Consider the following 14,341-nt stretch of genomic DNA (forward strand, 5'->3'; position numbering starts at 1 on the left):
AAGAAGTCCATATTTATATCTATTTTTACACCCTCTCCCCATAGTTCTTCTCCATTTCCCAAGTCACTTATTCTACTGCTGAGTAGAAACAGCATGTTCAAGAAATAATAATGAAATTAATAGCCATAGCCCACAAAGATATAGTGCTTTAGAGTTTACACAATGCATTAAATTTATTATCTCGCTTAATCCTCGTGATGATAATGTAAGAGCTAATTCTTGTTATTGTGTTGAAAAATATATCTTTACAGAAAACTTACATCTGTAGAAGGAACACAAAGGAAATACATATTTGAGTATGATACAAACTTAGATTATATAGATATCACTACTTGTATGTGACATGGAACTATCCATGGTCTTATCCTAGAAAAAAAGAACAAAGAGAATTTCACTTTATTTTGTATAAAAATACACAGAAAAGTATAGAAGGCTTAGAAAGAAATAAGGGTGTGAATCAGTCATGTGGGAAGCTGAAATGTGTTGACATATGACCCATTTGAGGGGTATCAATGTGAAAATGAGCCATCTAGAGGACTTAGGTCAATCCAAATGCCTTCAGCAATGTGCTGTTAGCCCCATTCATTTGCATCTTAGGTGCTTACGGAATGCAGGAAGCTGGGGTTTCTTAGTATCAGGGTGAAGGAAAGATTGAATCAGTGCTTTGTCTTGAGATCAGTCAACAATGAAAGGAATGAGAGTGGGAAAGCAAAGTGGTGATGTGTTTATAAAAAAAATCAATATCTGAAGCACTGCAGTAATAAAATGATAAATAGAATACTCATATATTGTCTAAAATTCCAGATTGACTTGTTAATCACTGGGGCAGATTAAATTTGAAGATGGTCAGGTTCTTTCCAGCCTAATATTGAGACACTTAATTTACCTGAAATAATATCAATAGGCCCCAAACAAATCATATGATGGTTATGATCTAGTTTCCAGGAAAAATAAACATTGATGGTTTTCTTCTGTATGTATAGAATACCCTGTATCTAATCTTTTGACGAATCCCATGTTCAGTAAGGAGTGCTCAAGACAGAACACCAGAATGGAGTGGGTTTAGAGTTATCAGTTTAATATTTGTGAAGCATATCCATTGCCCAAAACAGACATATTAGTTTGCCAGATAAGCTCTTTATGAGCAGTGATTATTTCATTATTGGCTTTTTTAACAGGGGCAAAACATTTTATTCATAGAAGGTGCTTAATAAACACTTGCTGACTGATTACCTTATAGGTTCATTTTATATCATTTAAGAGTAGAAAGTATAATGAATGAAACAGACCAATTTATATATTTGTAATAACAATTAAATTCAATATCTATGTAGAAGAACATTTTCAGAGAAATCCCATTTTTGGTCAAAATTATTATGAATATAATCTTTGTACCAATGAGATGCTTTTATACACACACATATGTGTGTATATATATATATATATATATATACATATACATTAGATAATATATGCTTTCTGAATCAAGATAAAATTCTGTCTGTCTAGATTGGTTGGTTACCTTCCTGTGACCTCTACCTTAGGTGTCTGACTTTTATTCTATTATAATCTATTGGGTCATTATAGGCTTGCTCTTTCAGTAATTGAGATGGTACTGAAAACCAATAGTTTTAGGAGTGCTGGGAGAAAAGTAGCCCCTGGAAGAAGCTTAAATTCTCAAGCTTCTAGATGTTTTTTTTCCATGGTGATTAAGTTCTCATTTTGTTCTTGATCTGATTGAAACAACCAAATCTTAGATATCTAGTACTTCACATTCATAGTAATCTGACACTATCTTCAATATGCTTTAAATTTATGATTGTAAATTTGATTTCAAGTCACATCATCTATTATTATACTATTCTGAAGCTGACTGATGGGAGATTTTTCACATTAACATTAAGAAATAATTTTAAAATATCCTGACCCAAAAGTGTCATTTAAAAAAAATTTCACGGATAAAAATATCGATGTTTTTAACAATAGTGTCTCTTTTTTGTGCTTTATTAAGCTTCTAACATGCTGTTTCCTTTTCTTTTCATAGTGGAATGTATGACCTGTAATGGGGAAAGTTACCGAGGTCCCATGGATCATACTGAATCAGGCAAGATATGTCAGCGCTGGGATCATCAGACACCACACCGACACAAATTCTTGCCAGAGAGGTAAAGATGTCTACTGATTTTATGTCTCTGCCGTTGAAAATTCTCCTTATGCCATTAGTTGAAATCCTTCAATATTCCCCCTTTATAGATGATATTTACTATTCCAGTGGACCAATAAGGATAGAGTTAGAAACCTCCCTTTACTATGTATGATACTTTTGACACAGTTCTCAGGACCATGAGAGTTCTGGGAAAAGGAGTTCATGATGAGGACATAATTACAGAGTTATAGCTCCATCTGGCACTAGCTCAAACCCCCAGTGGTTAGAATTCTTGCCATGAGGATAGTTCTGAGGACAATATTATCATGCAAAATATGGGAGGACTTTTTTATGACCCATTTTTCTAAACCCTTGCATATCTTGGGGGAAGGAGTAGGTGTGGAAGAGGAAAATTCATTAACAGTTCTGTAGGTCTGAAATACAAGAGCTGAGAATAGAATTACAATTCCTGCTAATTTTTGGCCTGTATACTTCTTTCTGGAGCAGACAGTGTGAACAAGTGAAAAGAATTCTGAATTTGGAGTCAGAGGAATTAGAGTTTAAATCCCAATTTTACAATTTATTACCCATGTGATCTTGGGCAAGTTACATTTTCTCTAGGTTTTGGTTTCCTTATCTGTAAAATGAGATGTTTGGATGAGAAGATTTCTGCCTCCAAATCAGTCTTTGTTAATAGTGGCTGTATTCCTACAGGTGACAAGAACTGAAGAGTGAAAACAAAAGCAAAGTATCAATGATCAGTTCTGATTAATTAGCCAGGCCTATATTTGTGTGGAAATTGTGTAGTGAAAATAGATGTATCCAAACTCCCAATGTTTTTTCCCCTACTAGATAATTGGGTCCTGAATTTTCTCATAATTGTCTCTGTTATCCATATCTGTGTGCCTTGAAGTTTTACATTTTTTAAGTAAGTCTATTTCATTTTAACTATATAAACAAAAATGCAAACAAATAATTATAGGGTAACAATTTCTCTGCTTTTGTTCAGCATTTATTAGAGCATTTCTTTGGCCCTTTTATAATTCAACTTCTGCTTTAAAAAAACCACCAAAAAAACCCTCTTACCATTCTTTTAGGTAATACCACAGGGAATGTGGTAACAATTAAAATCAAGCAATGGTTTCAGATCCTGCTAAGTTAAATGTAGGAGAAAGCAAGGCATAAGCATTTGTTTTTTACTCCTGAGATGGTGAGGGCATGACCTAGAAATACTCTATTAAAAGAACAGAGCTATCATTAATAATAGAGCTATTAGAACATAATTTTCATTTTAAATTTAGAAAGAGATGCTACAAAAGGACCACTTTTCTTAAAGATCACTCTATGGCAAGTCATGTTTATATAATCCTTTTTTAATTGGGTTCTATGAGATAGGGATTCAGTTTTGTCTCTGGTTCTGGGCCACAAGGAAGGCCTTCAATAATTAGCAGAGTTAACCCTATCTGGTGCCCCACACTTGACAGCACATGAATGTCAACCTCATGCTTGATAGGTAGCAAATTCTAATAAGGCACAACCGCAACAAAACTTCTTTTTTTCCTGGCTCACAGGATCTGTGCTTAGTTGAAAAGAACTCCTCAAACAGAAGGCTGGGTGGTGTCTCCAGGCAGATTTACATGACACATTTCTTGGTGTGGTTTGCAGATATCCTGACAAGGGCTTTGATGATAATTATTGCCGCAATCCTGATGGCAAGCCGAGGCCGTGGTGCTATACTCTTGACCCTGACACCCCTTGGGAGTACTGTGCAATTAAAACATGTGGTGAGTTAGAGACAAATTTATTGCTTCCTTTTCCTCTTGAGGGCTGGGCCTAAGTGGACAATTATCCATGAAATAGGTTAACAGCTCATTCCACCCATTCTTTGAATTTCACAGTTTTTTTAATATTAAAAAGTTTTCATTATAGTATTCTCTTTTAAATGCATCATATCATTCTTCTGAATGTCTTTAGACATATGATTTCATAAACAAGGTACAGAGACAGGCAATGGTCTTCATTGTATCAATTGGTTGAACATATGGAGAGAAATTAAGGTTAATGGACCTGTTCAAGGTCTCAGAGTCAATGGAGAAGTGAAAACTGAGACCTCTGTTTTTCTACTTCTGGTTCTGCATGTTTTTTGTTAGAGAACATTTTCTCCCCAGAGAGAATCCATGTGCTGCCAGTACACCTTGAGGTCTCTCTTGATGAATGACATACATAGGAATTAAGGATAATAAGCATAATAGAAACTTCTAACACCTTCAATGCACTACTAGCTAATCCCAGCCTAGCTGTCTGCTCTCATATATACTTTGCACCACACAATTCCAGTTCAGCCTGCGTTTTTGCAGCTCCCTTTCCTTTAGCATGCCTTTTATGTCATATAAGTAAGTCTGCCTAGGGTATCCATTATGTAGTTCATTAAAATAAAACATTCATTAAGTACTTGCTATGAACAAAGTTCTGGGATAAGCACTGGGACAAATAATAAACAAGTACAATAATCACTTAAAACAGAAATGTCCTTAAAGTTGGGAGGATTGAGGAGAGGTGAGTTGTCTTCATCTGTCCTAGCAAGGTAATTTTAGGAGGGAGAATTCATGTAATAAACTCCCTTCATTTTTGTTTCTTAGCCCTGTCCTGTTCTCTCTGATTTATTCTGTCAGTTATCTGCTTCCTCAACAATCAATTCAATTTTAAAACATTAAATATCTGCTATGCACAAGGTGGGAGGAAATTATAGCAGATACCGAAGGGCAGGCTTAAAAGCAAGAACTGGGTTCAGCTCTGCCTATGATACACACCAGCCATGAGCAAGTCACAAACTTTAATTCTTTTTGTTATTATTTAGTCATTTTCAGTCATGTCTGACTCTTCAAGACCTCATTTAGGGTTTTCTTGGCAAAGTTACCAGAGTGGCTTGCCATTTTGACTACTGAACATTTTGACAACTGGCGCAAACAGGGTTAAGTGACTTGCCTGAGGTCACTTTTTTAGTGTCTGAGGTTTGATTTGAACTCAGCTCTTCCTGACCCTAGGCCCCATGCTCTTTCCACTGTGCCACCTATTTCCCCTTTTAAATCTTTAAGCTGATTATTTACAGAAGAGTCAGCTCTCTACATTAGTGGAGGGAATTTCTTTATAATGGAGATTCCAACATGGATGAAAGTACAGACCTAGATTCTTTTCCTCTACCTACTCAGCCATGTCACCACCCTCCCCCAAATATGCTAAGCACTGTGGATATATACATGTGAACACACACTTGTGCATTCTTACACATTTAATACTTATGTAGCCATTACTTACTGGAGTTAGGAAAAGGCTAAGAAGCAATGATCCTAAATGCCAACCTCTTATTCTTCATCCACTTTAAACTTTACCCTCACATCTGGTTCTATTTTGAAAAAATTTCCCTTAGTTTTGACCCTCTTTCCCTCAGAAAAGGTGTTTCCTGGATCTACCTGAACTTCCCAGCTGATAATATTGATTGTGATCCTCTTCATCATTGCCTGTACCTTTTCCTTAATCTCCTATTACACAGGTCATTATGGGGCAAGTGTAACTACTTGTTATTCCTCATCTCCACTCCTATATTCTTCCTTTGCTGCTTTCATTGGGCATCTTTTCTCCTTTTAAGTTCACTCCATTAAAAAATTTAACACAATAAAAGTGATGGTGGATTTTGCATATGTGCCTCATTCTACCTCTCTTCCCTTTCACAATAAGTTCATTAACTGGATCACTCTCTTCATCACCTTTCCAACTCCTACCCTTTTAGTAGGCTATTTCAGAATTCATGTTAGAAATCTTAATCTATTGTTTTTCACTGACTGTTCAAATCTAATGACTGTTACTCAATGTCACCTCATATATACACAAAATGGACATTCATTTTTTTTTTAAACCCTTACCTTCCGTCTTGGAGTCAATACTGTGTATTGGCTCCAAGGCAGAAGAGTGGTAAGGGCTAGGCAATGGGGGTCAAGTGACTTGCCCAGGGTCACACAGCTGGGAAGTGCCTGAGGCCAGGTTTGAACCTAGGACCTCCCATCTCTAGGCCTGGCTCTCAATCCACTGAGCCACCCAGCTGCCCCCCACAAAATGGACATTCTTAATAACTCACCATTACCCACAATCATTCCACTTCCATAATAAAAAACGAACATTCCTCTTTATAACTATGATCTCCTTTGATTTTTTCTCCCTATGTCTTAGTTCTTCCAAAAAGTTCTCTTTATATTTTTTTCAATCTCTAGTCCTACTTTCTGTAGAAAGTTTTCCTTGTCCCTTACAACTAAAACCTTTCCCCAAAATTGCTTTAACAAATGTAAACAAATACATATAAATATATATGTATGTAAAACATAGGTATACATGCGTACCTGTATCTGTATCTTCTTTGTACAATTTTTTTGTATGCTGTATCCTCCAATAGAATGTGAGCCCCTTAAGAGCAAAAATATTGTTTTTGATTTTTTTTAATTATCTCCATGGGCTTAATACAGTTCCTAGCACACTGAAAATACATAATAAATGTTTGTTAACTGAATGACTGCTCAAGTCTATTCTTTAGTACTTCTATTGGCCACTACTAATGCTCTGATATCACCCTCCAGTTTTCTCAGTTTCATTCCTTTAGTTAACTATTTCACTACCATATTACTCACTACTTTGAATCCTTTGCTCCTTTGCCCTATCAGCATATATCTTCCATGAAACTACATCGCTTGATTACTCTTTACATGTTGTTAATAAATCCTGAAGGAAGTCATGTAACCAAGTTGTCTCAGTAGAATACAAATTTGTATCATGTAACTTCAACTGTGATTTCATTGTAGCAAGATAATCATTTTATTCTTCCCTAAGTGATTATTTCCTTCTCCACAGAATCTATTCCTTATCTTAACATCCTTCCTTAAACCTCCCTGTACCCTTGCAGCTGAGGATCTTGCGTCTTATTTTTCTGAGAAAACTAAAGCAATTTTCTGTGAACTTTTGTGTCTCCTTTTCAGAACATCGCTCTCTCTCTCTCTCTCTCTCTCTCTCTCTCTCTCTCTCTCTCTCTCTCTCTCTCTCTCTCCTTCCATCATTTCATCAACCTCATAAATAGATGGCCTTTTTTTCTTTTCAAGACTAATCTCACTACATGTGCTTTTGTTTCCACCCCTTTCTTTTCCAATAGACTGTCCTACTACTATCCTTTCCTTTTTTTTTTCTTTGTAATTTTCAGTCTTCATCTACTCACTCCTTCATTGGTGCCTACAAACATGCCACGGTCTCTTTCATTCTGAAAACAGAGGAGAACACAGATTTTGCCTTCATTTGGAGCTGCTCTACTATATCTCTATTTCCCTTCTGAGAAAATATTATCTGTGCTCATTGTCTCTATTTCTCCTTTTACCAGTCCTATCTCTTTTGTAATTTGCCTTCAGCCTAATCAGTCAACTGAAACTTCTTTCTTTAAAGTCAGCAAAAGTCAGTATTTAGATGATTCTATGATCTGGGTCATTTGGGAGTTCCTTCAAACAAAGCAAATCATAGCCCATCTGTTTATTCACTTATACTATGAAATTCTTCTCTGTGTTTTAAAATTTCACTCTGTGGGGTCCCTAACTTTTTCCCAGTGGTGTAGCTGTCACAATGGAGCACTCTGTCCACCTTTTATCTCTTACTCATGTGACTATCCCATCTTCTCTTTCTATCATACAATGCCTTGATGACATCCTTTACTCTTGTTCTTCAGAATTCTTCATTGATCATATTTTGCAGTCTTCTCACACCTACCATTAACTTCTCCATTGCTTTTTGCATATATTTATTTTAAATTCTCCAGAGGCAGTTATTCACCCTGAATTGCTATCATTTAATATCAGTACAATGTTAGTATTGAAAATATGGACCTTTTCTTTCAGGGAAATATTGGGGTCATTAAAAATAATTGGTGATTCCCGATGGCAAACTGGCCCACTCTATTCCTCCTTTTCATTTTTGTGCTCAGCTTGTTGGCCATTTGTATTGTCTGTCCTAGATAAATATATTGTTGCACAACTTCTATAAGGTCAGTCTGAAAGGATGTTGAATTCTGGTCAACATTCTTTATCCCTTTGATTTTTACTCTGTGTACCCTCAGGCCAAACTCCTTTGAATGTGTAAAGATATCTTCTAGAAGGATCTGGAGAATTTTGTTTGCTGTGAAAATTTAGGTACCTGGCTTATGTTCTTGCTCAGATTAAGGGTCATCCATTAGCATCTGAAAATTGACCTTAGAAGTAGTTCTGAATATGACCTATATTTTCCTTTAGAAGGAAGTTTTGAATTTCTTTTGGCCCTTAAACTAGTATTTGGCTGGAAATTCAGAGTTATACAGCCACCATAGAAGAGATGTTTTGGCTTCTGGATTTGGGAGAAGTTTTGGTTAGAGATAGATGAGGATTCACTTTCAAACAGGAGAACTCAAGATTAAGCAAAATAATGACTTAAAGGAGAAGGGGGCAAAGCAAAAGAAAAAGGAAGAAGTAGAAAATGATGGAAAGTCTGGGGAGAGAAAATGAGTGAGTATATAAGATGCTAAAAAGGTGAGGTATTAACTAGATAAGAATTCTCCAAAGAGAGCCTGCAGCAATTCCCCATGAGAGCTGTCCATAAGAACTATTCCAGTAATTAAGACAAAGGATTTGAGAACCTTACTTCTGATAAATATGGAGAGAAGGGGATGACTTTGTAATGATACAGTAACAATAATAACACTAATAATAACAATAATGCTACATAGCATTTATTTTGGGTTTTTGGATTTATAAAGTATTTTGCATGTTATTTCAGTTGGTCTCAGCAACAACTTTGTGAGGATTTTTATAATAACCACTTCAGAAATGAGGAAACTGAGGCTGGAAGATGTTAAAAAAAGTAGACTGTGTCATGTCATGTTGATTTTTTTTTTTCGCATGGCCAAAAAACTGCTCTTGATATCCAAATTCAGTCTGGACTACTTCCTACAAAACAATAGAAAGTAGGAGAAACACTTCTGTTCTCCAAGTCATCAGGGAGAAGGAAGTGTTTCATAAAAAGGAAGAAGAGTTTCAATGTGTAAACAAAAGAGAAAAAAGAAAGGAAGATGCGGAGAAGAATCCTGAAAGGGTAGAAGAGTCATTAAAGGTTTTGAGTTGTTAAAATAGGAGACTTTTCAGGGAGGAGGGAGCTATATCTTTTCATCTAAAGAATGATGACTTGGCTCTATTCAGTCCAAGAAGTAAAAGATTATCCAGTAATGACCAAAGAGGGAAGAGATAATTAGTGATAGCAAATGATTGCCTGTTGAAACAGCATCTTTTTGAACTGATAATAATAAAGAAGACTGTTCTATTCTTGGAGGATGTTAATAAAACAACCAATAAGCATTTATTAGTGTCATGCAATGTTTTAGTCCCAGCCCTATGGCACTGTGAATAAAAAAAATTTAGTTGTATCTAACTCTTTATGACCCCATTTGGGGTTCTCTTGGCAAAGATACTAGAGTGGATTTGCTATTTCCTCCTCCAGCTCATTTTACAGATGAGGAAATTGAGTCAAATGTGGTTAAGTAACTTTCCCAGGGACTGTTGTCTGAAGCCAAATTTGAACTCCAGAAGGTGAATCTTCCTGACTTTAGGACTAGCATCTTATCCATTGTATGACCTACCTACTCAAAACAAATACAAAGAATGAAACAATTCCTGTAATTTGACTTTTTTTAACTGTTACTCTCTACTTCCTACCTAAGATCTACTATTTATGGTAGCTAGTTTAGTATTAAATATACTTTCCCTGTATTCAATCACTTAGTAAGCATTTATTAAACATCTACTATGAGGCAGATATCATGCTAAGTACTAGAGTACAAAGTTGGTAAAAGGTTTTGCTCTTTTAAAAAATCTCTTCTTTCAAGGAGATTTTCCTTTTTTACTATTTAAGTTTTTTTTTTTGCTTAGACTTGCAAGATTATGATCAAATAATTCTTATCATCTCTTGTTACTCCATCCCTGACCAAAAGCCTATCAATTTTATATTTTAATATCCAATACAAAATCCAAAACTCATGCAAAATTTTATTTTTGATTGACTCTTCTCTTAAAAATATGGATTTTCTTTGAAATCAGCCTTTCATTAGCTATAATGATCAAATATTTTCCTGTGCACCTAAAATATTTAGTTTCTTGCCTGAAACTTTGTAATCCTTAGAAATTTTTTCTAGATTCTTTTTGGCAGTATCACATATTCCTACCTGAATTATCAGAAGTACACAAAAACCATCAGATTAAAGAGAATAACAGTAGAGAATCTCAGAAAATCATGGGAGAAAACACCTAGGAGGCATGGCTTCAGTTTTCTATACAAAAATATACCCAGTGTAGAAACAATGTTAGTAAGGCAATATTAGAAATGTTAAGTCAAGGAAATGAATTTGCAGGCAGTTCTCATTGGAATTTTATAAATTAGACCCATAACAATCCTATACCTCTTAAAAGTTATTACTTAACAGACTGCTTAAAAATTGGTCAATATAACTAATATTTCTTTATTAGTAACCTTTTAAAGATTTTGGTTAATTCTAGAGGTACTGAAAGTATGAAGAGAAGAAAATATTTTAAAAAGGAAAAATGAATAGTGATAAATTAAAATAAAAGGTCTTGAGTTCATTTCTTGGCCAAGTTTTAGAATATATTATTTGAATAGAAGATTAGTAAATATTCAGTATGCAGTATTCACAAAGAACCAGAACTGCATTAAAAATTATTCCCAGGAATTAAAAAGACTATTTCTTCCTTGAGGCCTCTTTCCCTGCTCTCATAGCTGCCATCTCCTCAAAGACTACACTCATGTAATTATTAGAATGTAAACTTCCTGAGAGCAAGAGTCATTTTGAATTTTCTTCATGTCTCCAGTGCTTAGCACAGGACTTAATAAAGCATGTAATAATTAGTAATTAAATTTTTTTTGATGATTGATATAGAGCTGGAAAGGGGCATAGAAGACATAAAATCCAACCCCTTAATTCTATAAACAAGTAAAGTGAGGCACAGCATTTAAAAGATTGATCATACAATGATTAAAGAAGTCAGGATTATAACCGGTTTTCTGACTCCAAAACTGGCACTTCTTTTATTGTACCACATTAGCCTTAGTTTGTTCATGTGTGTGTGTGTGTGTGTGTGTGTTTATGTGTGTATGTGTGTATTTATTAGACTGGTTGATCAGGGGAATGATGATATGCTTTACCTAGATTATAGTAAACTATTTGACCAAGTCATGTTATTCTTGTAGCAATGAAAAATGTGGGGTATATGATATATTAGTTGCATGAGTTCAGTACTGTTTGAATGGTCAGATCCAAACAATAATCAGTGTTTAGATATCATTTTGTACAAGGTTTATAGCGAAGTGCCTCAGGTTTCTGTTCTAGGACATGTGCTATTTAGTCATTTTAACTAATGACTTGAAATGAAGACAGATTGTTTATTAATTTCTCAGATGATGAAAAGCAAGGAGGAATAATAGAATCAGGATTCAAGAAGAACTTGAGATTCCAAAATAATTAGCAGAGTATTGTTGTTTAGTAGCATAATTGACTCTCTAACCCCATTTAAGGTTTCCTTGGAAAAGGTATTGGAGTGGTTTGCCATTTTTTTCTCTCAAGCTCATTTGACAGATGAGGAAGCTGAAGCAAATAGGGTTAAGTGACTTCTCCAGGGTCACCTAGTTAGTAAGTTTCAGAGGCCAGATTTGAACTCAGGAAGATGAGTCTCCCTGATTTGAATCCCAGTGTTCTAACCACTTTCCACCTACCTGACTGAGCTGATTTAGTAGGGATAAATATAAAGTCTTTCACTTAGTTTTTAAAAATAGCTTAACAAGTACAAATGAGAGAATCAAGGCTAGATGTTTGGAAAAAATAGAAGCTAGATGTTAAGTGGAATATAGGTCCAAAATGAGCCAACAGTGTGACAATAAAAAATAATTTGATATTAGACTCCATTTAGGGATGGGGGGGGGGTCTTGGATTATGGACTTGATAGCATCCTTGTACTCTGCCCTGGTCTTACCACACCTTGTATACTAAGTTCAGTTCCAGCAATTACATTTTAGGACAAACACTGATGAGCTTAGAGAGCATCCAGATGAGAAAAACAAGGATGTGGCAAAAAGCCTTGAGATCATGCCATTTGAAGGAACTTAGCATATTTTTTCATGAATGAACAGATTTTAGGAGAAACAGAATAGATCTCTTCAAGTACTTTAAAGATTTTTTTCTGTTGATATGAAGCAAAATAGGAGGCAAATTTCCCCAGAATCCAAGCTCCTTAATAATGGGTTACATCATGACTTAGTGAACTCCTCTTCCTTGGAGAGCTCCAGATTGATTCTGGACAACATATGGCATGACTTCATGTTCCAGTGTATGCTAGGCTAGTCTGACCCACTTTATGTCTTTATTGCCTGGGTCATGGAAACATCTTCCAAGATACTTTGTCTCAAATAGGAATTCTTAACTGGGTGTCTACAGATCTCATTAGTGCCTGTGGACTGATTTTAGGAGGGCCACAAACTTAAATGAGAAAAAAATCTTCAGTTTTCCTTAACCTTGAACCAAAATTTAATATTTTTCTAATTATGAATTAAGAAAAATATTCTGAGTTTTTCAAAGGCTTAAGAGCCCTATGTTTAGAGTCAAAGTTGTTAAAATAAAAACTGATGACTACCAAAATACATGTTGTAGGACAGAGTGCCTTAGAGTCAGAAGACCTGAGCTAAAAACCAGACTCTCATATGTAAATACCTTTGTGACCTCCATGTCTCAGTTTCCTCTTCTGTGAAATTGGGAAAATGATACATTATTTAACATAGTTGTTGAAGTAATTTCTTAATAGTAGAACATAGTATGTATATAAGATGTTATGTGGTATAGTGGACAGAGAACTGGCCTTGACACCAGGAAAACCTAGGTTCAAGTCAACCTGTGACACGTAGTAACTTTGGGACTTTGGCATAGTCACTAAAGTGCTAAGTACATTAGAAAATGTTCTAAGACTCTAAATTGTAGAGAATGTTCTGACCTGCATAGTTGAAGTAATTTACTCATTTGGGAGTTTCCTAGTCAATAAGAATATGTCTAGTCTATGTCTCTATGAATAGGAGCTATTAAAATATCATATAAACCTCAATGCTTCAAGAATCAATGATTTGATGGGTGTTGCAAGGATGATCATTAAATTCTATTAAATGGCCTTTGTTGGTTCCAGGAAATGGATAACAAATATCATGTGGTGTCCATGTCCCTGGTGATGTGATAATCATAATTGCAATTTATACTTTGCTTTAAGTTTTGCAAGCTGCTTTGTTAACCTAAAATTTACAATTTTATCCTCACTAAAAACTTTATATCGTTATTATTAACTCTGTTTGTCAGATGAGCAAATTGTAGTTTGGTAGGGTGTGTCATATGACCAGGAAGGTTTAGTGGCAGCATTCCAACCCAGGTCTTTTCTAAACCCAACTTTACTTTCCCTTCCACTATGACATGCTACTTCTCCATACTCAATACAAATTTTCCTTGGACGATAGACATCTAATCTATTACTAGGCCAATACTTTAAGCCTTTCCAGGTTGGTTGTATTGGACTCCTCCTGAAGAACTTGGATTCATCTCTATTCCTCAACAAGGCATCAGGGTAGAACTTTGTTAAGGTAAATATCCAAACCATAACACAAATACTCAGAAATCTATATCTATACCTTTCAAGGAATGGGATTGTTTTAGACAGCAAAGTTTTCTGGAGATGTGATAATTGTCCACATTTTGATTTTTATTGTTTAATCAAGATTTTCTAAAGTTCATTACAATTCATGAACTTGTTATTTTAGAAGTATTGATGTCTATATCAACGTAATGTGCTTCCTTTAAAAATCCATGTATTTTGTTTTGGGCTTTTATTTTAAACACATTTTTTTTTTCTGAGAAGGCTTCTGTAGGATTCACTAGACTGGCAAAGGGCCCACGACACAGAAAAGGTTCAGAATCCTTGAATTGTGATTACTTCCTACTTCTGGATGCTATGCTCCCCTTAATGTTGCAATTAGGTGGTTTACTGCATAGGATGCTGGACTCAGAGTCAAGAACAGTAGAGAACAGCAAATCTTGCTTCAAGTACT

The 14,341-nt window shown here is 35.2% G+C and overlaps 1 protein-coding gene across 7 annotated transcripts in view; it reads left to right on the forward strand.

Annotated features, from left to right (window-relative positions):
* Positions 1–14,341, forward strand: part of HGF (hepatocyte growth factor) — a 99,828-nt gene that overhangs the window by 32,094 nt on the left and 53,393 nt on the right. For all 7 annotated transcript variants that reach the window (XM_056799488.1, XM_056799489.1, XM_007504020.3 and 4 more), the window contains 2 exons: positions 2,045–2,165; positions 3,812–3,930. In XM_056799488.1, the coding sequence (XP_056655466.1) occupies positions 2,045–2,165; positions 3,812–3,930 (240 nt within the window). The remainder of the gene's footprint in view (positions 1–2,044; positions 2,166–3,811; positions 3,931–14,341) is intronic.

Source organism: Monodelphis domestica, chromosome 5 (assembly GCF_027887165.1).
Source record: "Monodelphis domestica isolate mMonDom1 chromosome 5, mMonDom1.pri, whole genome shotgun sequence".
In the NCBI taxonomy this organism is placed as follows: Eukaryota; Metazoa; Chordata; class Mammalia; order Didelphimorphia; family Didelphidae; genus Monodelphis; species Monodelphis domestica.